At 51.2% G+C, this 25,074-nt stretch overlaps 2 protein-coding genes across 2 annotated transcripts in view; one reads left to right on the forward strand and one right to left on the reverse strand.

Moving 5' to 3' along the window:
- Positions 1-9,428, reverse strand: part of SUPT6H (SPT6 homolog, histone chaperone and transcription elongation factor) — a 60,469-nt gene extending 51,041 nt beyond the window's left edge. The window contains exons 1-5 of the mRNA XM_015827459.1: positions 9,321-9,428; positions 7,222-7,377; positions 5,813-5,883; positions 2,786-2,981; positions 524-608 (exon numbers count right to left, since the gene is read on the reverse strand). Coding sequence (XP_015682945.1) covers positions 524-608; positions 2,786-2,981; positions 5,813-5,883; positions 7,222-7,377; positions 9,321-9,426 — 614 coding nt within the window. The 5' untranslated portion in view covers positions 9,427-9,428. The remainder of the gene's footprint in view (positions 1-523; positions 609-2,785; positions 2,982-5,812; positions 5,884-7,221; positions 7,378-9,320) is intronic.
- An 8,644-nt stretch (positions 9,429-18,072) lies between these two features.
- LOC107298098 (stromal cell-derived factor 2-like) lies at positions 18,073-23,979 on the forward strand. The gene is made up of 3 exons (XM_015827460.1): positions 18,073-18,244; positions 20,322-20,518; positions 23,441-23,979. Exons 1-3 carry the CDS (start codon positions 18,073-18,075, stop codon positions 23,726-23,728), a joined length of 657 nt encoding a protein of 218 aa, XP_015682946.1. The 3' UTR covers positions 23,729-23,979.
- The last annotated feature ends 1,095 nt before the right edge of the window (positions 23,980-25,074 follow it).

Genomic DNA, 25,074 nt, shown 5'->3' on the forward strand with positions numbered 1-25,074 from the left:
CCCATCCTCAGGAGCCATGCCCCCAATGGAACCATCACCTTCTCTAGAAAGTCCATACCTACAAGTGGATTAAGCTGGCCCCATCCTTAATAGCCATGCCCCCAATGGAACCACTACCTTCTCAAGAAGGTCCATAACCGACTTAAGCTGGTCCCATCCCTAGGAACCATGTCCCCAATGGAACCACCACCTTCTCAAGAAGGTCCATAACCAGATTGAGCTGGTCCCATCCCTAGGAGCCGTGCCCCCAATGGAGCCACCACCTTCTCTAGAAGGTCCAGACCCACCAGTGGGTTAAGCTGGCTCCATCCTGAAAAGCCGTGCCCCAAATGGCCTAGAGGACGTACGGGCACGTCCAGCTACCTCCCACCCCAAGGAATGTCTCCCATCTGGAGAGGCTTTCAGAGCAGAAACAGACTCTTTCTGAAGAGAGAGAGAGAGAAAGAGAGAGAGAGAGAGAGAAAGAGAGAGAGAGAGAGAGAGAGAGAAGGAGGAGGAGGAGGAGGAGGAGGAGGAGACTCACGCGTCTGTGTATCCGGGGAGCTTCTTCCTCCATTTGGGCTTCTTCAGTGGTTGCCCATCATCGTCCACAATGAAGTCATCGATGTCTAAGAAAAACAGCAGCAAGAACCCCTGCAGAGCTGCTCTGGCTGGGCTCCCGTCTCCTCCCTGACCGGGGGGGGGGGGGCCCTGCATTCGCCAGCCGGTCCGGGAGACCCTCAGACCGGGCAAGGGACATTCTGAGCCCCCAAGGGCCACTTTCTAAGATGGGAACAATGCTTGGGGCATCCCTGGTAGGGAATCTTCTGGTATTGATTCCTTTCCCACTCCTGCTTGGTGTGAGCAGGGGCAGGAATGAGCCAGAATAACTGAGCGGGAAGGGACCTCGGAGGTCTTCTAGTCCAACCCCCTGCTCGAGCAGGAGACCCTGTGCCAGTGATGGCGAACCTTTTAGAGACCGAGTGCCCAAACTGCAACCCAAAACCCACTTATTTATTGCTGGGTGCCGGGTGGGCGTGGCCCACTGGGTGGGCGTGGCTGTGGTGGTCATGACAGGCGGCTAGGAAGATGCCGCCATTCCAGCCTAGAACAACGGAGAGCGTTCCCAACAGCCCCGCTGGGCTTGTTTGAGAAACGAGGGCAGCTGAAGGAGCAGCAAAGGGATTCAGGGCAGGAAGGCATGTGGACTTCAACTCCCAGAATTCCACAGCCAGCATTGCTGGCTGTGGAATTCTGGGAGTTGAAGTCCACATGCCTTAAAATTGTCAAGGTTGAGAAACACTGCCCTAAAACAAGGCAAATGACCAGCTGTCTGCAAGGAGTACAGTTGTGGCCAAAATTGTGGAAACCTTTTGGGAAAAGTGTATTTTTGAGGTTTAATGGCTAATAACACCACTTTTTTTGGGGGGGGGGGAGTAGTACCATAAAATTATATATCAATGGAAAGATAATTTAATCAAGAATGTCATGCAACAAAGTTTGTTCAATTATCTGGACTGCATTCTATGAAATGTTAGAGCCAAATAAACAGAAAAAGGAAGCACAACTTGCTTAGGTTGATCTCAGGTAGCTTTCCTTCACCTGATTGTAGCCAATGAGCATGAGTGTTTAGAGAGCCAATCAGGTGTCATCTTGTTTTGGCCATGAGCCAATCAGATCACAGCAGGATCCAGTTATTGATGTCCTGTATTGAAGCTGAGAGGAGGACATTTGTCAGTGTGTTATGTGATCGCTATCAAGTTGGTTGGTTTTTTTGGTGTTCTTTCATTTAGCGAGCTTGTAAAACGTAATAAAATTAAAATAATGATGCAAAGAGTTGACTGGTCGCTCAGAAAGCGATGTAAAATAGAATTATTAAGTGAACAAGGCTTCAGTTATAAAGAAATGAGAAGAAAAATGGGTGGAAACTTAACCCAAGGTGGCATTTCTACTGTACACTTTTTCCCAAAAGGTTTGCACAATTTTGGCCACTGCTGTATAAATCCTTCCGTTCCCCACCATCCAGCCAGAGCCGAAGAAGCTTCTGGGATGAGAAGAGAAAAGTCTTCAAAGGAAAACGAGAAAGTCCAGGTGCCTCCTGAAAAAGCACCTTTGGGACTTTAGCCATGACCTGCCTGGAGGGCTGAGAACCTCCCAAGACACCTGGAGGAACAGGTGATTTAAGAAACGGGGTCCTAGAAAAATGGTATTTGGAAATTAGTCAAGCTTAAAACAGGATCTGGATTTGTAGAAGCTAAAATGTCATTGAAAATTACTACGGATCGATTGAATTTTATTTAGAAACGTACTAATTTGATTGTATTATTCTAATTGAGAGAAATAGAGAGGGGAATTTTTTAAGGAGCTAAATTTGAACTGTACATTTATGACCTGGCTTGTGGATAACTGATTACCCTTTCTCCACGATGTTTCCTAAGCACTTTGATGTAAACATTGAAAAATGAATAAAACTTGTTTTTTTTTTTAAAAAAAAACAACAAGAAACAGGGTCCTACAGATGCTCTCCCTTATTCTAGGATGGATTAGCAGCATCTTCGTAGCCGCCTCTCTCTCCGCTGCCTAATACGCCAGGGAGGTCCAATCTTGGCCTGGCCTACCTTGAAGGACTGTCGGCCGAGCATAATTAGCAGCTCCCTTTTTTTTTTTTTAAACCTTCTCCATTCTTTTTGCAGCTGGACTCGGATTCCTCCAAGCAGGAGGGCCGAATACTCGCCGCCCGGGTCTCTTTGGCTACTCATCTCCCCTGGGGGGCCCCTCTCCCAGCAAGCCCCAGGGCCACACGTACCGGACTCGTCTTCCTCTTCGTCCTCCTCATCCTCAGCTGCGGCCAAGTGCCCGTCGCCTCCATCGCCCCCCTCCTCGCCTTCCCCGTCCTGGAAGATCTCTTCCGCAATGGCTTCCTTCTCGTGTTCCTCCTTGCCGTAGTCCTCCTCCTTGTCGTCTTCATCATCGGACATTTTCCGTACCCGCCTGAATTTTTGCTGTGGAGGGACACATTTGAGTCAACACCCGGGTCTCTGACCTCAAGGAGGCCTCCCCTTCCCCGCCCCAGGGCCTGCCCGTCGCCACCAACCAAGGGACCAGCTGTTTCAAGCAGCAAAGCCCCCAGAGCAGGGGTCCTAACCCTGGCAACTTTAAGACTTGTGGACTTCAACTCCCAGAATTCCTCAGCTAGGTCTCCAACCTTGGCCATCCGTGGACCTCAACTCCCAGAATTCCCCAAAGGCATGACTGTGTGGGGCACGTGTGCGGAGAGGGTGGGTGTTTTTTCTTGACTGTTTGAGCAGGGGGTTGGACTAGAAGACCTCCAAGGTCCCTTCCAATTTCATTATTCTGTAGGGAGGGGTAGGCAGCTTTGGCTCTTTTATGACTGGTGGACTTCAACTCCCAGAATTCCTGAGCCAGCCATGCTGAGGGGAAAGGGAGAGGTTTCCAAGCTGAGCCAGGCTGGCTCAGGAATTCTGGGAGTTGAAGTCCACCAGTCATGAAGGGGGCAAGGTTGCCTACCCGTGCTGTAGGGAAACAGTCTCCTAACTTGGCCACTTGAAGACTTCTGGACTTCAACTCCCAGAATTCCCCAGGCGGCTGGGGAATTCTGGGAGTTGAAGTCCAGAAGTCTTCAAGTGGCCAAGGTTGAGGACCCCTGCCCCAGGGGACCCCCGAAGGAACGGGTGAGTTGGGGAAGAGCTGCGTACGGATGTCCACTAGCAACACAGGCCTTCTCCTGATGCAAGGCGGGCTGGGATGGGACAACTCGCCACGGCCAACTGAACGACAGAATGACTGAGTTGGAAGGGGCCTGGGAGGTCTTCTAGTCCAACCCCCTGCTCACCACGGCCAACTCACCGCGGGATTCGCTGACTTCCTTTTATTTCGGTTGACGGTGTTTTCATCAAAATTGTCTTATCTCTTGCATCCAAAGAAACCAATCCAATTGTTAGCAGCTTTTGTAATGCTTTGGTGGATAATAAAAAGAACCGATCCCCCATCGAATTCTCCTACTCTGAGTTGTCCTACAACGGGTTGGCCGCAGTGAGTAGGCCATGGTGAGTTAGCCGTAGGCCTGGGGTTGACAGTCGTGGCCAAAATTGTGGAAACCTTTTGGGAAAAGTGTATTTTTGAGGTTTGATGGCTAATAACACCACTTTGTTTTTGGAGTAGTACCATAAAATTATATATCAATGAAAAGATAATTTAATCAAGAATGTATCGCAACAAAGTTGGTTCAATTATCTGTACTGTATTCTATGAAAAGTTATAGCCAAATAACCAGAAAAAGGAAGCACAAATTGCTCAGGTTGATCTCCGGTAGCTCTCCTTCATCTGATTGTAGCCAATGAGCGTGAGTGTTTAGAGAGCCAATCGGGTGTCATCTGTTTTGGCCATGAGCCAATCAGATCACAGTGGGATCCAGTGATTGATGTCATGTATTGAAGCTGAGAGGAGGACATTTGTCAGTGTGTTATGTGATGGCTATCAAGTCAGTTGGGTTTTTTCGCGTTCTTTCATTGAGTGAGCTTGTAAAACGTAATAAAATTAAAGTCATGGTGCAAAGAGTTGACTGGTCGCCCAGAAAGCGATGTAAACTAGTACTGTTAAGTGAACAAGGCTACAGTTATAAAGAAATGAGAAGAAAAATGAGTGGAAACTTAACCCAAGGTGGCATTTCTACTGTACGCTTTTCCCAAAAGGTTTGCACAATTTTGGCCACTACTGTATTTTATTCATTTTTTGGTTAACTTTATGGGTTGCCTATCTCAGGGCTTTTCAACCAGTGGTATGGGTATCACCTGTGGTACATTGGCACCTGGCAGGCGGTACGCGACCATCCTAGAAAAGTAGCAGGGGAGGGGAATGAGCTGAACCGGTGGCACCACCGCACAAGCCTGAGCGAGAGACGGCTGGAGCTGCAGGGCTCAGCAGAAGCGCCAGGATCAGTGCTTCGGGGTTGTCAGGGCTCAGTGGAAGCGCCAGGATCAGCGCCAGGATCCAGCTGGAGCTCAGTGTTGATCCTGGTGCTTCTGCTGAGCCCAGAAGAAGCGCCGATCAGCTGGAATGTTGCAGCGTCTCCAGGGTCTTGTGATTTACATTCAGATGCTTGGCAACTGATTCATGTTTATGACGGTCACAGAGTCCCAGGGTCAGGTGAAGGGACCAAAACCTGCTGCAACCACCCAGCAGACGGGGGGAATAAAAACCAAACACCCCCCACCCCACCCCCACTGCCAATCCTCAACAGAAATGCTCACAACCATGAAAACCCTGGACAGGAGGAAGAGCGCCGCCGGGCGGGCAGGCAGGTGTCTTGCTCAGCACTTTTTTCAGTGCCATTGTAACTTTGAACAGTCACTAAGTGAACTATTGTAAGTCGAGGACGACCTGTACTTTATCACTTTTTTCCTTTTTTGGGGGGGGCCCATCAAGTTTTTGACACCTTGCTAGGCGATTGGTGGTACTCGGATGTTGCCATATCCTAAAAGTGGCACAATGGGTGAAAAGGTTGAAAAGCCCTGGCCTATCTTACCGGGGGGGCCCAGTGGCTTACAATACCACAAAGGAAGACAATAGCAACAGAACATAGACTTATATACCGCTCCGCAGGGCTTTACAGCCCTCCCTGGGCAGTTTGTAATCTCAGCCCCCCAGAATCTGGGTCATCCTTTTACCGGCCTCGGGAGGGACATAAACAGAAGCCAAATAACAGAACTGGAAAATAAACAATGCAAAAGGACACCAGGAGAACAGAAGGGTCCCAAGGACCACCTTCCTCCCCCTTGACCTTGCAGTCCCAGAGGCCCCCCATGAAACTCACCCGTTTCACTTTGACGCCCAGGTTTTCTTCAATGAGGTCAAAGTCGTCGTCCTCCAGGCGGTCGTCAAAATCTGTCGGGAAAGAGGAAGTGATGCCGAAGGGGTTTTTGCCAGCGCTGGTTTTGCTGGCCTCCGTGCCGAAATGATGTACTCAATAAAGCTTTACGTTAAGAGTTCGAAAGGACTCAAAAGTTGTGTTCACTTGGCGGGGTTCGTCAGTCAGAACCCTGACAACACTTTTAATAGAATAACAGAGTCAGGGCCCTGGGAGATCTAGGCCAACCTGTGCCCTAGCAGAGATCCTACACAATTAACCAGTGGAACTACCTGCCTCCAGAAGCGGTGAATGCTCCAACACTGGAAGTTTTTAAGAAGAGACTGGACAGCCATTTGTCCGAAATGGTATAGGGTTTCCTGCCTGAGCAGTGGGTTGGACTGGATGACCTCCAGGGTCCCTTCCAAATTTTTTTTTTTATTATTATTATTATTATTATTATTATTATTATTATTATTATTATTATTATTATTATTATTATTATTATTATTATTACCATTATCATTATCATTATTATTGCAAATGGTTGTCCAGTCCTTGAGAACTTCCAGTGTTGGAGTACCCACAACGTCTGGTGGCAGGCTGTTCCACTGGTTAACTGTTCTGTCAGGAAGTTTCTCCTTAGTTCCAGGTTGCTTCTCTCCTTGATTAGTTTCCATCTGTTGCTTCTTGTCCTGCCTTCAGGCGCTTTGGAGAAGAGCTTGACTCCCTCTTCTTTGGGGCAGCACCTCAAATACTGGAAGATGCTATCATGCCCCTCCTCCCAGCCCTTCTTTTCACTAGAACCAGGGGTAGGTAACCTTGGCTCTTTTATGACTCGTGGACTTCAACTCCCAGAATTCCTGAGCCAGCTATGCTGGCTCAGGAATTCTGGGAGTTGAAGTCCACGAGTCATAAAAGAGCCAAGGTTGCCTACCCCTGCACTAGACATACCCAATTCCTGCAACTGTTCTTCATATGTTTTAGCCTCCAGCCCCCTAATCATCTTTAGAGCAGCATACTACATTTGGGTCTGTCCCACACCTTTCCTACCTGATGGGCTGATGGGATGGGGCAAAGCCGCTTCCATGGATATGCTGGCCCTACGCCATGTAAAGCTTTATACCAGGGGTCCCCAACCCCCGGTCTGTGACCCGGCATCGGGCCGTGGCATGCCAGAACCAGGCTGCCCACATAAGTGAAGCCCCCTCCACGGGATGCAGGCAGCACGCGAAACCAGGCCCCCCTCCGGTCCACGGAAAAAAACCTCTCTGCACGGAGCCGGTCCCTGGTACCCAAAGTTTGTGGGGGGGGGCTGTTTTATCGCTAATAACCGACACCTTCCTAGCCACTGCGTGCCTGTCCCAAACACTTACTGCGTTTCCTCTTCTTGCGCCCGACGTCATCCTCCGAGTCTCCGGAATCGCTGGCCTCTTCCTCCTCCTCCTCTTCCTCGTCATCATCGTCGTTGATGAAGCCTTTGAGGTTCCCTTGCTCGTCCTGGTCATCCATGTTCTCTTCTTCTTCCTCCTCTGAAAAGGGGCGGCCGAAATTAAATAAGTAAAAACCAAAAGGAGACGGGGAGACCCGGCCCTGAAAGGGACCCAAGTGTAAAACCTGACAGAGGCGGAAGAAAGCCTGTAGAACGAGGAGTCACACAAGTCCCTTGGCTTTGGATCGCAAGCCGGTTTCTGAAAGAATTACACGGCAAGCATCTCTCCTTCTGGGGATGCGGATCCAGTGAAGCGAGGAGCGAAGCAGCCGTCAAAACGGCCGGCATCTGAGCTCCAATTCCAGCAAGGCTGGACGTTGTGGGGCTCCTGAAAGGCTGAATGACTTATTATGACCAAACAAGCCCTTGTCACAAAGGACCAGGGTGTCTGTCTGCCATCTCCGGGGTGACAGCTGCTTCTCCGGGCAGGGGCTGGGACAGAGAAGGCCTGAGTCAGTGGTGGCGAACCGATGGCACGGGGGGGCAAGAGGCGGCACTCAGAGCCCTCTCTGTGGGCACGCACGCCGTTGCCCCAGTCCTAGGCCTTCAGCTGGGTTTTATAAAACCTTTTCGCTTTAGGTCTCCACCGACGTGGAGACCTAAAAAAAAAAAAGGTTCAATCAGTCAATTTCAACTCCTCGCGGGGAAAAAAAAGATCTTGCAAAGTTGGAATTGATGGATTGAACTTTTTAGTCCCAACCAGTCTGCTGTTAATACTGCAGCCACGCCCACCCGGCACCCGACAATGCATAAGTGGGTTTTGGGTTGCAGTTTGGGCACTCGGTCTCTAAAAGGTTCGCCATCACTGGCCTGAGTCGAGGTCTCTTGAGGAGACCCCGAGCTGGCAGCTCTGTGAATTTTGATGGGGCAAGCCTAAGAAATCAGAGAAAGAAAGAGGGCCCCATCTACAGTATGTGTAGGGCCTGGGCTATGTAGGGCTTTACAAGGTGGGGCTTGAGTTGCACTCCAAAGGCCGCTGGGAGACTGCAACTGGGAGAGCCGAGGTATTATGGGTGGGCTTCAAAACTTTGTGCCTTGATGGAGATGGTTGACGGGATCAGATCTCTCTCTCTCTCTCTCTCTCTCTCTCTCTCTCTCTCTCTCTCTCTCTCTCTCTCTCTCTCTCTCTCACACACACACACACACACACACACACACACACACACCGTGCTGCCTGGCTCTTGGTCTTAGTCCTTACACCTCTCTTTTTAATCGTAACTGCTCTTATATTTATCTTCTTTTATTGTTTGCAAGCCACCCATGGCTGCCGTATCGGGAGATGGGCAGCATACACATTTAGGAAATCGATTTACGCCAGGAGCGCGGTGGCTCACGGGGCTAGGATGCCGGCTAAGAGGTTTGCAAGCCCGCGTTAAGAGACCTGGGTGCTGCTGTAGGGCAGGGTGAGCTGCTGTCCTTCGCTCCAGCTCCTAGATGGGGATCTGAAAGGAGCCCCCCCCTCCCCTGGGCGTCCCGTGGGCCTCAGTGATGTCACTGGCTAATCCTTTCAACCTGGAAGCGCCTTAAAAGGTGCCTCCGACAGGGAGAGGGGAATCAATTTACAGGGGCATATTCTGGATTGCCCAAATCTTTGCTGTCCCAGGGCATTCTGGACCAATTGCAGCTTCTGAATGCTTTTCAAGGGCAGCCCCACAGGGAGAACATTACAGTAATCCAGGGGTCTTCCAACTTGGCCCTTTGATGACTGGTGGACTTCAACTCCCAGAATTCCTCAGCCAGGCACGCGTGCCTGGCTGAGGAATTCTGGGAGTTGAAGTCCACCAGTCATCAAAGGGCCAAGTTGGAAGACCCCTGCAGTCATCCAACCGCGATTGGATCAGGACACGGGGTTACCCTGAATACGGCCCACAGGATTTATTTTATTGAATGTATTTGCTGTCCGTCTTGTAACGAAATGACTTTTAACGTTGACAAATTTAGGGACGGAAAGCCGAAGCCGTGCGCGTTGGGAACGAAACTCACCATCTTCATCTTCCACAAACTTTTTGGGGGGTCTCGTGACCACTTCCCCGTCTTCGTCATACTCCTCCTCCGATTCCTCAGCTTCGCTTTCCACGAAGTCGGACATGGCTGTGCTCCTGTGTCGCGCTGCCTGGAGGGGGGGAAAGAGGCTGGAGTTGTTAAGCAGGCCTGCGCAAGCTGCTTTTTACGATCATCGCAGAAATTACGCATTGATACCTTTCTGCCGCCCTGCCGGTTTAACTTATACGCAGAGCGCATCGTGAGAAAGGCAGGGCTAGAGGAATCAAAAGTTGGAATTAAGATTGCCGGGAGAAATATCAACCACCTAAGATATGCAGATGATGCCACTCTAATGGCAGAAAGCGAAGAGGAACTAAAGAGCCTCTTGACACGGGTGAAGGAGGAGAGGGCAAAAGTTGGTTTGAAACTCAACATTAAGAAAACCCAAATCACGGCATCTGGCCCTCCCAATTCCTGGCAAATTAATAATAATAATAATAATAATAATAATAATAATAATAATAATAATAGTAGTAGTAGTAGTAGTAGTAGTAGTAGTAGTAGTAAAGTTGGAAGGGACCTTGAAGGTCATCTAGTCCAACCCCCTGCTCAGGCAGGAAACCCTATACCATTTCAGACAAATGGCCGTCCAGTCTCTTCTTAAAAACTTCCATTGTTGGAGCATTCACAGCTTCTGGAGGCAAGGAGTTCCACTGGTTAATTGTCCTCACTGTCAGGAAGTTTCTCCTTAATTCCAGGTTGCTTCTCTCCTTGATCAGTTTCCATCCGTTGCTTCTTGTCCTGCCTTCAGGGGCTTTGGAGAATAGCTTGACTCCTTCAATTGATGGGGAAGAAATGGAGGTAGTGACAGATTTTATCTTCCTGAGCTCCAAGATCACCGCAGAGGGGGACTGCAGCCAAGAAATTAGAAGACGCTTGCCCCTGGGGAGGAAAGCTATGGCAAATGATCAGGGGACTGGAGGCTAAAGCATATAAGGAACGGTTGCTGGAATTGGGTCTGTCTAGTTTAATGAAGAGAAGGACGAGGGGGGACGTGATAGCAGTCTTCCAGTATCTCAGGGGCTGCCCCAAAGAAGAGGGAGTCAAGCTGTTCTCCAAGGTGCCTGAAGGCAGGACAAGAAGCAACGGATGGAAACTGATCAAGGAGAGAAGCAACCTGGAACTAAGGAGAAACTTCCTGACAGTGAGAACAATTAACCAGTGGAACTACCTGCCTCCAGAAGCTCTGAATGCGCCAACACTGGAAGTTTTTAAGAAGAGACCGGACAGCCATTTGTCCGAAATGGTATAGGGTTGCCTGCCTGAGCAGGGGGTTGGACTAGATGACCTCTAAGGTCCCTTCCAACTTTACTATTATTATTACTACTACTATTATTATTATTATTAAATCTAGACAGCACACTGAAAAGCAGAGATATCACCCTGCCAACAAAAGTGCGTAGAGTCAAGGCCATGGTTTTCCCAGTGGCGATGTATGGCTGTGAAAGTTGGACCGTAAGAAAGGCTGAGCGCCAAAGAATGGAGGCCTTTGAACTCTGGTGCTGGAGAAGACTCCTGCGAGGCCCCTGGACTGCAAGGCGATCCAACCGGTCAGTCCTGGAGGAGATCAACCCTGACTGCTCTTTAGAAGGCCAGATCCTGAAGTTGAAACTCAAGTACTTTGGCCACCTAATGAGAAGGAAGGACTCCCTGGAGAAGAGCCTGACGCTGGGAAAGATGGAGGGCAACAGAAGAAGGGGACAATGACAGAGAAGGAGGGGGCTGGATGGAGTCACTGAAGCAGGAGGCGTCAGCCAAATTTAAATGGAATTTAAATGGAATTAAAAAGAATGGAGGCCTTTGGACTCTGGTGCTGGAGAAGACTCCTGCGAGTCCCCTGGACTGCAAGGCGATCCAACCGGTCAGTCCTGGAGGAGATCCACCCCGACTGCTCTTGAGAAGGCCAGATCCTGAAGTGGAAACTCAAGTACTTTGGCCACCTGATGAGAAGGAAGGACTCCCTGGAGAAGAGCCTGATGCTGGGAAAGATGGAGGGCAAGAGAAGAAGGGGACGACAGAGAAGGAGGTGGCTGGATGGAGTCCCTGAAGCAGGAGGCCTGAGCTTCAATGGACTCCAGAAGATGGGAGAGGACAGGAAGGCCTGGAGGAACATTGTCCATGGGGTCGCAATGGATCAGACACAACTTCACAACTAACAAGAACAACTTTCACATTCAGAACATTTGCAACTGACGACCAGAGAATATTAGAAACCTTTCCATTTCCCACCAGTCAGTCAGAACTGAAGAGGCTTCTGGGATGAGAAGCGAAACATTTTCAAAGGAAAAGAAAAAAAAACCAGGGAAGTCCAAGTTGCTTTTTGGGAAAAGCACCCCTGGGGCAAGCACGGCCTGGAGGATGGAGACTCCCCCACGGGCATTTTACTCATTTACAAATAAGAGAGTGAGGTAGTGGCTAAACAGCCCTGCACAAGCACACGACAGGACGAGAGGTCAGCCGATTCCAGCAGTTCCAAGTCCAAGTTCTTTTCCAGAGAACAACAAACATTTTATTACCACTCCCAGGAGCGGACTGATCAAACACAATCTGAAGATATATCAGAGTGTGATTAATTAATTACTACTGTTTTCCACTCTTTATGGCTTGGGAGGAGAATTCTGCACGTGTCTAGGTGACCTCTAGATGCTTTTCTCGTAGGAAGAAAAAAAGGCTACATTCCAGCAGTCAGAACAGCCAGGCAGCTCAACTTACAAGCATTCATTTAGTGGCCGTCCAAAGTTGCAACAGCCCTGAAAAAAGTGACTTGCGACCATTTACCACACTTAACGACCGCTGGAGCATCTCCGGGGTTCCATGATCCAAAAATTCAGATGCTTAGCAACGGGTTCGTATTTACGACAGTCGCAGCGATTCCCTTTTGCGACTTTTTGACAAGCAAGCTCAATGGGGGAAGGCAGGTTCCCTCGAAAACTGTGTCGCTAACTTCACAACTGCAGTGATTCGTTTAACAACGGCGGCAAGGTTGTAAAATGGGGCAATGCTCATTTAACAGCTGTCTCGCTGTTGTGGTGGCTTTGCTGTGGTTGTAAGTAGAGGAGGACCAGGCCTCCTTAATAAAGGCTTGTGCTAGCTCAGGGGTAGGCAACCTTGGCTCTTTTATGACTCGTGGACTTCAACTCCCAGAATTCCTGAGTCACTTTGGCGCTTTTATGACTTGTGGACTTCAACTCCCAGAATTCCTGAGTCAGCATAGCCAGCATAGCTGGCTCAGGAATTCTGGGAGTTGAAGTCCACGAGTCATAGAAGAGCCAAGGTGAATCAGGGAATTCTGGGAGTTGAAGTCCACGAGTCATAAAAGAGCCGAGGTCGCCTACCCCTGGCCCAGGCTCTCCATAGGTATTACCCCAAATTCTACTAACTGGAGCCCGGCACGAAGTAGCTGTGGCAGACACTGCTTCTCACCGCAAGGCAGCCCCGACAGTGGCAGTGCTCCAATTGGTTCCTGGAGCCCCAGCCTACCACCTGGATCCCACACCTGCTCACGTGCAGGGCTGAGACAGCCACACCGATCCAGCTGGTCCAGTGCCACATTTGGTGGCGGCAATAACAAAGGCTCAGCCCTAAATTTGTTGTGAGGAGCCTCAATCGCCCCCAGGCTTGCAGCTGCATTGGCCCAGGTTCCTCAGCCTAAGGCTACAGCGGGGCAGGAAGTCAAAGGGCAGGTTGCTAGACCTGCGCGAGGACCGCTGGCCTCTCGCCAGGGTGCTGTGAAAACAGGGCGAGGCAAGCAAGGGACGGCTAAACCACACTGGCTAAACCACACTGGGATCGTTCCAGAAGCACGGCGGCAGAGGCAGGCCACCCCCCTCTCTGTACAGGCGGTCCTCGAATTACAACAGTTCGCTTAGTGACGGTTCGAAGATACAACGGCACTGAAAAAAAGAGAGACTGCTGACCGTTTTTCAGACTTTCAGACCGTTGCAGCATCCCCAGGGTCACGTGATTTACATTCAGATGCTTGACAACTGACTCACATTTATGACGGTGGCAGTATCCTAGGGTCCCGTGATCCCCTTTTGCGACCTTCCGAGCAGCCAAGTCAATGGGGAAGCCGGATTCACTTAACGACCGGGTTCCTAATTTAAGAACTGCGGTGATTCCCTTAACAAACACGGCAAGAAAAGTCGCAAAACGGGGCAGAGCTGACAACGAATTTCTCACTTAGCTTAGCAACATAAACTCTGGGCTCCATTGTGGTCGTAAGCTGAGGACTAACTGTAGTTCAGGATCCTTAGTGCCCTCTGAGCTTGGCTGTTTTCTTGCAGACGTCTCACTGCCAAACTAGGCGACGTCACCCAGGCTGGTCAGGAGTGGGGTTAAAATGAGGGCAAAGCCCATTTTCTGATAGTGGTGAGGATGTTACCCAGTTTGGTAAGGAAACATCTGCAACAAAAGCACCAGGCTCAGAGAGCACCAAGGACCCCACTGCTCCCCCCAGCCCCAGCCTCAGTGTCCCACTGCCACCACCACTGCCTAGTGGCCAGCAAAGGCCGGGGGGGGGCACTTTTCTTCCTGGGCAAAATGGAGCCCTCCTTGCAAGCTTCCACTCCACCATCAAGGAGAGAAGTAACCTGGAACTAAGGAGAAACTTCCTGACAGTTAGAACAATTAACCAGTGGAACCACCTGCCTCCAGAAGCGGTGAATGCTCCAACACTGGAAGTCTTTAAGAAGAGACTGGACAGCCATTTGTCCGAAATGGTATAGGGTTTCCTGCCTGAGCAGGGGGTTGGACTAGATGACCTCCAAGGTCCCTTCCAACTTTATCATCATCATCATCATCATCTGATCAAACTGCAACCAGGTGCTTGTGATCCTTGTGGTCACCTTGTCCAAGCACCCATTTTTTTTACTTCTTTACTTGGTACCTGTGAGCCACTGTTGACTCCTGGGAGGCCGCCTGCAGCAGTCCCTGAAGTTTTCTTGGAAGTGGTGGGTCATTGCCTCCTTCCTAAGGCAGGGTGTGTGTGGCCGGCCCAAAGTCACCCAGCCGGCTTTCGCGCCTAAGGCGAGATCAGAACTCACCACCTCCCAGTTTTCTAGCCCGATGCCTTAACTGCTGTGCCAGCCTCACTGTCTTACTACATGATTACATCAAACTGGCAGCCATTATTACAGTAGGCGAATAATACTCTGCAGGAATTTTGTGATTTCCCAAACAAGTTGCTAATTACAGAGCTCTGCAAGGGCTCCTCCCTCTCCTGCCAGCCTTTAAAAAGCATTTCAAAGCATCTCCTAAAAATGAACTACTTCAAAGCCATTTGGCTCTCTGGAGAGACTTCAAATGCCAGAATGCAGGAGTCTTTCCCCACTTGCCACCATACTGGCAGGGGATTGTGGGCGTAGAAAGTGCCAAACCAGAGAAAGCTTCTCCGGAATTATCTCAGCATCTCTAACCATCAGCAAATAACAACAAATAATAGCAACAATCAGCAAAAAACACCGTCTTGGCATTACAGTGGGAGAATTAAGAGTAAAAGATGGATTCACCCAAGATTATAATTCACAAGAAGGAAGCCTGGTGCTGCAGGTTGGGGCAGAGTGTTCTCGGCCTACCAATCTGCCTCCGTGTTATGATAGCTTTGTAGACCCCCAGGATCAAAAAGAAAAAAAGACATCGGGGCATATTTCTCCAACTGATTATTCTTCAGGTAGGTTGGACTACGACTCCCAGAATCCCACGTGTGCCAAGTCAGGCTTCACCCATAGCGCTTAAGTGAAACAACTGCTAAACAAAGCACTCTTCTCACCCTATATTGCAGAAAAGGGTCAAGGGCAAGGCTGCGGTCACAGAGGACCCCAAAACGGAGAAGGACGATGGAGCAGGGGTGTCCAACCGTTGGCAACTTTAAGATTTGTGTGTCAACACTGCTAACGTTGGTTGTTTTTGCATCGACATCTTTGCATCGACAACATGCTTTTAGAGTTGGATGATGCTGGGAGGGGGGGATGTGAACAAGAGTCTAGCTAGACCAGTGTTTCTCAACCTTGACAATTTTAAGGCATGTGGACTTCAACTCCCAGAATTCCACAGCCAGCAATGCTGGCTGTGGAATTCTGGGAATTGAAGTCCACATGCCTTAAAATTGTCAAGGTTGAGAAACACTGAGCTAGACACAACAACACTGGACCCAGAGTGAGAATCAAGGTGATTGAGCCCAGAGCTGATAAGGAATTGGGGGGGCTGGAGAACTGGAGAGGAAGCCGGGGCTTCAAGCTAATTGGGGAATGTGATTTATGACCATTAATTGGAGGAGGGAATTGTGCTTTGATACTATGTGCTCAGGGGAGAGGAATTCAGTTTTTGGCTTTGATTATGCAATGCCGATGTTATGCTACTCGAATAAGGTAAACAATGCCTCAAAGTTCTTTGAAGAGGTTCATCTGTCAGAACCATGACATTGTGGAGTTCCCACCATGGGGAATTATGGGAGTTGAACTTAAAAGTCACCAAAGTTGGACACCGATGCTCAAGGCGATGTCCGAGTCAAAGCAAGCCAGCTGCATGTTCCTCAATCCCACCTGGGCAAGGATCCGTGCCCAGCTCACGCAGACCCGCCAATCAAAACCTTTGCAGGATACACCAAAGTATGAGAAGCTCAGGAATCCAAAAAAAGGGGGGGGTCAGGATGGGTGGGAGGCCTTCCAGGTTTCTTTCCCTCTTTCCCTTTGCCTGCCACCCTTAATAATAATAAACCCTTTATTATCAAAGTATAACATGTATACAGTGAAATTGGCTGAGCCTCCCTCTGTGCCCCCCCTCCCCACAAACTCACGGTGACTACAAACCCCCAACTTATTTCACCCTGTGAACTAATTGCACATCACACTCTTGCATTTATTCTGCAGCGTTGCAGGATGCTAGGGTACAGGCCGTCCTCGCCTTACGACCACAACGGAGCTGCAGGTTTCCGTGGCTGAACAAGAGAGCTGTCCAGCCAGTTTTTGCCCCATTTTATGACTTTTCTTGCGCCAGTTGGTAAGTGAACCCCTGCAGTGGTCGAGTTAGTATAACAGGGTTGTTCACTGAATCTGACGTGGCCGATCGGAAAGCCACCCAAGGGATCACACGATGCTGGGACTCCGCGACCGTCATAAATAGGAGTCAGTTGCCAGGAGTCTGGATTTTTATCTTACGGCCATGGGGATGCCGCAACGGTCCTAAGTGTGAAAAATGATCATAATTCGCTTTTTTTCAGTGCTGTTGTAACTTCAGACAGTCACTAAACGAGCTGTTCTGCCTGTAACACAACTGTCCCAGTGGGGGTTCTTCACACCCAAGAAGAGCCCTGTGGTATTTCTGACTGCCGCTCAGCTTCAGTACATGTGGCCCATCAGCCACCACATACACACACACACACAAAGCACCCCAAATCCTCCACTTCTCTGCCTTCCTCACCTCTGGAGGGCGGGGGCCGTTTTGGAAACCTGGCTGAGCAGCTGAAAGAAAACACTAGAAATGCAACAGGAAATCTCAGCCACAAACAGCATCCTCTTATTCCCTCTCCTTTATCAGCAGCTAGTCCTCGGCTTACGACCATTCGTTCAGCGACTGAAGTTACAACGGCACTGGAAGAACGGTGAGTTATGACCCGTTTCTCACACTTACGACCGTTGCGGCATCCCCCTGGTCCTGTGATGGAAATTAGGGACGCTTGGCAACTTTTGTGACCTTCTGGCAAGCGAAGTCGGGGGGGGGGAAGAAGCCGGATTCGCTGAACAGCCCTGCCACTAACTCAGCAGCTGCAGCGATTCACTTAACGACGGTGGCAAGAGAGGATGCAAAACGGGGCGAAACCCACTTAGCAAGCGTCTCACTTAACCACAGAAAAGTGGGGCACCGTTGTGGTCTTAAGTCGAGGACCACCTTTATTTTTATTTGTCTGTTGTTGTTTTTTTCAACTCCTGTGCCCCTCCCCCCCCCATCTCTGGCCTTAGGCTGCTTATTGTGCCAGCTTGGGCGGGGCGGGGGAAGGGGGGGGCTCCGCCTGGAGGTCAGGCCCACCCCTCCCCCACGGCAACACCAGGCCCACCGNGATCGAGGAAAACAAACGCCCCCCTCCCTTGTTCCTGAAGAGGGAGGGGTCGCCCGCCCCCCTCCAGGCCAGCCCCCCCATCGTCGCCCTCCCTCTCCCCAGAAGGAGGGGGCCCTCCCGGGGGGGCGGTGCGAGGCCCAGCCGACCCCCCCTCCCGCGGGGAAGGGCTCACGGAGGGGGGGGAGTTACGCAATCCTCGGCCTCCCGGCCTCCGAGGGCTGCCCGGCTGGGCCACGGGGCCTCCCCGCCTCCATCCAGGGGGGGGCGCGCTCCGGGACCCTCCATCCGGAGCCCCCCCGCCGCCGCCCCCCGTCCCCCGCCTCACCTCAGTCGGGGAAAATGGAGGCCTCGGCGCTCCCTCAGCCGCGGCGGCGACGACGACGGACGACGACGACGCAGGGGGCGGGGCGGGGCGACGAGAGGACGCGCCGCGGGGGGACTTCCGGGGCGGGGCGCCAACTTCCGCGGCAACACGCGGGGCGCTCTGCTCTGCGCAGAGCTCCCTCTCTGTGGTCAGAGGAGGGCGAGGGGGGGAGGGTGAAAAAAAAAACTGTTGTGCCGGAAGTTCCTGGGCCGCTCTGCGCGCCGCCGCCTCTATCGCTCCTTTGACAGGAAAGAGCCGACCGGCGGCGGAGGATGACGCGGGCGGCGGCGGCGGCGGCGGCGGCGCTGGTGCTGCTGGTTCTGGGCCCGGGCGAGGCGGGCGAGGCGGGCGAGGCCGGCACGGTGACCTGCGGCTCGGTGGTGAAGCTGCTCAACCCGCGTCACGGGGTCCGCCTGCATTCGCACGACGTCCGATACGGGTCCGGTAAGACCCGGGTTCGTCGGTTAGCGGGGGTGGGGGGGGAGGGGGAGCGGCGGGTGTGAGAGGGGCGGCGCGCGCTCTGCGCATGCTCAGGGGCGCTCCCGTCCTTACCGGAAGCGGCTTGTGGGACCCCCCCCGGGAGAACCGCCCCTCTCTCCGGACCCCAGACCCCTTATTTGGGGGGACCCCCCCGTCTGCTTCAGGGCCCCGTGAAGAGTCACGTGGTCCTCATTTTACGACCACAATTAGGATCTGAATTAGGGCGGCTAAGCAAGGCGGCGGTCAGGTGAGGCTCACCGTGGTCGTTAAGTGAATCGTGGGGTCGTTAAGTGAACCCTGCTTCCCCTGTTGGAAGCCAGCCCGGCAAGACCTCAAGTGGTTGGGACCGGTTTACAAGGGCCTGAATGTTGACTGCGAGGGCGCTACGACGGTCGTAAGTGCAAGGACCAGTCGTCACTTACTTCGAGGGGCTGGGTGCGGTCTGCACATGCTCAGGGGCACTCCTGTCCCTACCACAAACAGCTCACACCACCACGAGGCCTGACCTTCTCTCCAGCTGGGGCCCAGACCCCCTTATTTGGGGGGGAGGCTTCTCGCCCTCCCCGACTGCTTCACAGCCCCACAATCAGTTGCTGGCCCCAGGGATAAGAGTCATGTACAGGCAGCCCTTGACTTACAGCGGTTCGTTTAGTGACCGCTCAGAGTTACAACGGCACTGGAAAAAGGGACTTATGGCCGTTTCCCACACTTAACAACCGCTGCAGAATCCCCAGGGTCACGTGATCAAAATTGAGACTCTTGGCAACTGACTCACATTTATGATGGTCTCAGTGTCGCGGGGCCAGGTGACCCCTTTCTGTTCTTCTGACCAGCAAAGTCAATGGAGAAGCCAGATTCATTTAACAACCCTGCTTCCTTCCTTGGGATCGCCTGATGGTGCCCTTTCCCAGACTGGTCCCACCGTCCCCCTCACAGCACAAACGGCCACCAAGCAACTCAGGGCAGCAGCAGAGGGGATTTGAGGGCTCCCCCCCCCGCTTCAAAGTTTCTTGGGTGCGTCTAGCGGCGAGCAGGAGAGCATTATCGTGAACCAACACCACACCGGAACTAGTGCCATAGGAAATCCCTCCAAATGTGAAGATGCCAAAGGAGTAACTGCTAGTGAAGTTCATGAAGCGTGGTTCAACCATCAATTCAGACATCTACTGAGAAACCTTACGAAAACTAAGACGAACCATCCATAACAAGCGTCGGGGCCTGCTGACTTCCGGTGTGGTATTGGTTCACGATAATGCTCGCCCACACACTGCTGGATGCACCCAGGAACTTCTGAAGCAGTTCTGTTAGGATGTTTTTGATCACGCCCCCCCCCATAGCCCAGATTTGGCACAGAGCGATGACAATTAAATTTCAAACCTTGTAAGACGTTATGACAAGGGCCTCCATTTGAATGGTGATTATGTTGAAAAGTCATGTAATGTTGAACAAAGAAGCAACCTAGAATTAAGGAGAAACTTCCTGACAGTGAGGACAATTAACCAGTGCAACAGCTTGCCACCAGAAATTGTGGGTGCTCCATCACTGGAGGTTTTCAAGAGGAGACTGGACTGTCACTCGTCTGAGATTGTATAGGTTCCCCTGCTTGAGCAGGGGGCTGGACTAGAAGACCGCCAAGGTCCCTTCCAGCTCTATTCTATTCTATTCTATTTCTATATTCCATTCTATTCTATGTTCTATTCTATTCTATATTGTATTCTATTCTATCCTGTAATTCTATTCTATATTTCCTATTCTATTTCTTTTAATTTGAATTCTAATTCTATCTTGTAATTCTATTCTATTTTGCTCTATTCTATTCTATTCTATTCTATTCTATTCTATTCTATTCTATTCTAATGTGTATAATAAAAGTTCTGTATCTGCGAGTGTCATTGATAACCAAATGGAGGTTTATTTCCGAAATGCCTTCGTATTAATCGCTGTCATTGAAGTGTTTTGCAGGGTAAACAATCAGGATGGAGATGGAATTGAACTGGCAGGGTCAAAGTCACCTGTTACCTGTGCTTGTCTGTTCGACCAGGCAGTGGACAGCAGTCGGTGACCGGAGTCACAAGTGTGGACGACGGCAACAGTTACTGGCGAATCCGGGGCAAGTCGTCCAGCGTTTGCGAAAGAGGCATCCCGGTACAATGTGGGCAGACGATCCGCTTGACCCACATCAACACAGGCCGCAACCTGCACAGCCACCTTTTTACGTCTCCCCTTTCGGGCAATCAGGTGAGGCAGCCAGGTGACCAGGAATGGCTAGCAAGCCCTTCCGCCCTTGTGGAGCTGGCAGTTCATTTTTAAATTTGGAGTCACTTTGCAGAGTGAGGTGGCCATTGCATTAAATCGGGGGGGTGGGGGTGGGGAACTCTGGCCTCATTGACTTCACTTCCCAGAATTCATGGCTGGCTCTAGAATTCGTGTGGGTGGGTTGAAGTTCAGAAGTCATAAAGGGGCTGTAGTTCCCCACCTCTGTATTGAATGAATGAGTGAAGAAGGAAGGAAGGAAGGAAGGAAGGAAGGAAGGAAGGAAGGAAGGAAGGAATAATAATAATAATAATAATAATAATAATAATAATAATAATAATAATAATAATAATAATAATAATAATAAAGTTGGAAGGGACCTTGGAGGTCATCTAGTCCAACCCCCTGCTCAGGGAGGAAACACTATACCATTTCGGACAAATGGCTGTCCAGTCTCTTCTTATAAACTTCCAGTGTTGGAGCATTCACAGCTTCTGGAGGCAGGTGGTTCCACTGGTTAATTGTTCTAACTGTCAGGAAGTTTCTCCTTAGTTCCAGGTTGCTTCTCTCCTTGATGAGTTTCCACCCGTTGCTTCTTGTCCTGCCTTCAGGGGCTTTGGAGAATAGCTTGACTCTCTCTTCTTTGGGGCAGCCCCTGAGATACTGGAAGTCTGCTATCATGTCATCTCCCTGGTCCTTCTTTTCATTATGCTCACACATGTTTCTGCGCATGACAGTCTCCTTCCTGAGTTGTGGGTCCCTAGGTACCCACATCTTTTAATAATAATAATAATGATAAAGTTGGAAGGGACCTTGGAGGTTATCTAGTCCAACCCCCTGCTCAGGCAAGAAACCCTATATGCCATTTTGGACAAATGGCTGTCCAGTCTCTTCTTAAAAACTTCCAGTGTTGGAGCATTTACCGCTTCTGGAGGCAGGTTGTTCCACTGGTTAATTGTCCTCACTGTCAGGAAGTTTCTCCTTAGTTCAAGGAAGGAAGGAAGGAAGGAAGGAAGGAAGGAAGGAAGGAAGGAAGGAAGGAAGGAAGAGGAAGTTGCGCTTGCATACCCAGGTCTCTTGCTTCTACAAGCCCATGCTTGTTTCTGTGGCAAGGATGCTTGTGTCTTTGCATGTAGGAAGCTGCTCTCTTAGGGTAAAGACCCCCATCTGCCTGGCTCCTGCCTGGGTCTCTGTCAGGGGTCCTTGCCGCCCCTGCTGATTGGCCGAAGAGGATTGGCTTCCCCTGTTGATTTTTTCAGCCTTCCCTCATTGGTCCAACTCAGTAGAAGAAGTAACTCCATCCCTGCTGCGGCCAAGGATCAGGGAGTTGTAAGGACCCCACCTCTGCTAACCCCCCAAGAGAGCAGCACTCTTGAAACGGGCGTCGTCTCAAAAGGAAACTTTTATTAAGGGGTCAGTGACAGCAGGGAAGTCAAGGCGAGATCTGGGGAAAATCCCGCTTCACCGGTATCGTTAAACTAGCAATCCTCCTCCTCCCACCAAAGTCATCGTGTCCGTGGAATCCAGTCGATCCACAGGGGACACGATGTTTGGGTAACTGGCACCAGTTGCGGGCATCTCAAGGTCTTCCCCAGTTTCGTTTCTCCGTCGCTGTCTCCCTGATAAGGGAGACAGTCTTTTCTCAAGTGGAGAGAGGTGGGAGAGGAAAAGCAGAAAGCAAAAGTTATCCCAAGTGAAAGCAAATTCCCTCCTCCCCCCCCCCAGCAGAATGGCAGGCCCCAAACAAGAGCAGATGTGCAGGGAAAACAATAAGGATTGGGGGACCTGACAGGAGTCTTACTTACAGATGTTTGGAGGCATCTTCTGCTTTTGGAGTGTATTTCATAGAAAACTATGGCTGGAAGGGACTTTGGAGATCTTCTAGTCCAGGGGTAGGCCACCTTGGCTCTTTTATGACTGGTGGACTTCAACTCCCAGAATTCCTGAGCCAGCATGGCTCAGCTTGTAAACCTCTCCCTTTCCCCTCAGCATGGCTGGCTCAGGAATTCTGGGAGTTGAAGTCCATGAGTCGTAAAAGAGCCAAGGTTGCCCACCCGTGGCCTAGCCATTATGCAGAATATCAAGAACTATTTAAGCAGAGTATGAAAAGACAGTCATTAAAAGGGTAGATCTAGGCCAGGGGTGGGGAACTATGGCCTCCTTTATGACTGGTGGACTTCAATTCCCAGAATTCCTCAGCCAGCCTGGCTCAGCTTGGAAACCTCTCCCTTTCCCCTCAGCATGGCTGGCTCAGGAATTCTGGGAGTTGAAGTCCACCAGTCATAAAAGAGCCAAGGTTGCTTGCCTACCCATGTTCTAAAGTCCAACCCACTTGCCCAAGGCAGGAGTCCTTATACCATTCTGGACAATTAGCTGTCCAATCTCTTAAGAATCTCCAGTGGTGGAGCACTCACAACTTCTACGGGCAAGTAGTTCCATTGGTTAATAGTTCTGACTGTCAGGAAATTCCTCTTTAGTTTCAAGTTGATGTCCTTCCTTCCTTCCTCCCTCCCTCCCTCCCTCCCTCTGCTCTATGCAGGATCCTCGTACCATCTCTGGAGGGAAGCAGTTCCACTGATTCATTGCTCTCCCTGTCAGGAAATTCCTCCTTAGTTCCAGGTTGATGTCCTTCCTTCCTTCCTTCCTTCCTTCCTTCCTTCCTTCCTTCCTTCCTTCCTTCCTTCCTTCCTTCCTTCCTTCCTCCTTCCTTCGTCCCACCCTCAGGGGCTTCGGAGGATGTTCCTCATTGCACACTCCTCCCTTCCCCCTTGCATCCACCGAACGCACACAGCCGCCCCCTTTGCCATAGGGCTCTCTGGCAACCGAAGCTTCCCCGTCGTTCCCATTATGGCCACCCCTCCCTTTGGACACCGTCTTTGAACTGTCCCTCCCCGCTCTCCGTTCCAGGAGGTCAGTGCCTTTGGGGAGGACGGTGAGGGGGACTTCCTGGACGACTGGACGGTCCTGTGCGACGGCAAGTATTGGGAGAGGACGAGCGAGGTGCGGTTCAGGCACGCCTCCACCGAGGTGCTTCTCTCGGTCACCGGGGAGCAGTACGGACGGCCCATCCACGGGCAGAGAGAAGTTCACGGCCTGGCTTACTCCGACCAGGACAGCTACTGGAAAGCCATGGAGGGCATCTTCGTCAAGCCTGCGGAATTGCTGAAGGCCGACCTCTACCACACAGAGCTATGACCTTAAAGGGGCCTTCTCAACGCCCGCAGCTTCAGACCATCCAGTCTTTTCCAGGTTGTGGTTTGGTGACCCAGACAGACGTGGGTGCGGGAGACGCCGCTCGGCTGCTGAGACGGGGCTCTTTCCCACCAGCTACCAAGGACAGCGGCGTTTCTGCCCTGGGTCTCGGCCCGCGGCCCGCTGCTGGCCTTCAAACCTGGGAGGGAGGGGGGTCTGGGAATCCGCCGTCAATAAACATTGGATATCAAAATACCCGTTGCAGGTAGTTTGGGTGTTTCTTTGCCGGATTCTCACACTAGCTCGAAGTTACAAACGGCACCGAACAAATGACTTGTGGCCGTTTTTCACACTTAACGATCCTCACAGTCACGTGATCCAGATTCAGACCCCTTGGCAACCGAATCATATTTACGACGGTCGCAGTGTCCCAGGGTCGCCTGACCTTTTGAGATTTCCCGACAAGCAAAGGCAATGGGGGAAGCCGGGTTCCTTCCACACCCGTGTGATTGGCTTAGCAACTGCAGTGATTCACTTAACTGTGGCAAGAAAGGTCGTAAAACGGGGCCAAATTCACAACTCTCCCACTGAGCAAAAGGAATGTGGGGCTCAAAGGTGGTTGTACGTTGAGGACTACCTGAGCCATCTGCCCTTGGGAAGGGTTAGGTCAGGGGTAGGCATGGCTGGCTCAGGAATTCTGGGAGTTATTATTATTATTTATTGAATTTATATACCGCCCTATCTCCCTTACGGGACTCAGGGCGGTGAACAGGCGACAACAAAAACCACGATAAATATACACAATTTCTATCTAAAATCAAATTAAATAACAGGCCTGCTCTAAAAATACCCCATACAAAACCCCCACTAAAACATAATCAAAACTACGCCAGGCCGGCGCGTGCCTTATCTACCCGGAAGTCCCGAGCCGCTTTTTCCGCGTCCAGGCGTTGACATGCATCCAGCCCCCCATCCAGTAAGGTCTCCCGTCCTCGACGGTGTCTCTTCCGAGAGGGGGACCCCCAGCGGTCGGCCGTAACAGACCGGCTGCCGTGGGATTCCTCCGGGAGAGACAGGGAGCGGACTGGTCGAAGGGAGCTGTTTGGTAGGAGGCGGTCTTGCAAATACCTAGGTCCATTGCCACGGAGCGCTTTAAAAGTTGTTACTAACACCTTGAAGCGCACCCGGAAGGCCACCGGCAGCCAGTGCAGCTCGCGCAGGAGAGGTGTTACATGGGAGCATCTAGAGGCCCCCAGGATCCTCCGCGCGGCCGCATTCTGAACTAGCTGGAGCCTCCGGGTGCACAAGGGGAGCCCCATGTAGAGAGCGTTGCAATAGTCGAGGCAGGA

This window comes from Protobothrops mucrosquamatus, unplaced genomic scaffold, assembly GCF_001527695.2.
Source record: "Protobothrops mucrosquamatus isolate PMUCROS unplaced genomic scaffold, P.Mucros_1.0 scaffold3712, whole genome shotgun sequence".
Lineage (NCBI taxonomy): Eukaryota > Metazoa > Chordata > Lepidosauria > Squamata > Viperidae > Protobothrops > Protobothrops mucrosquamatus.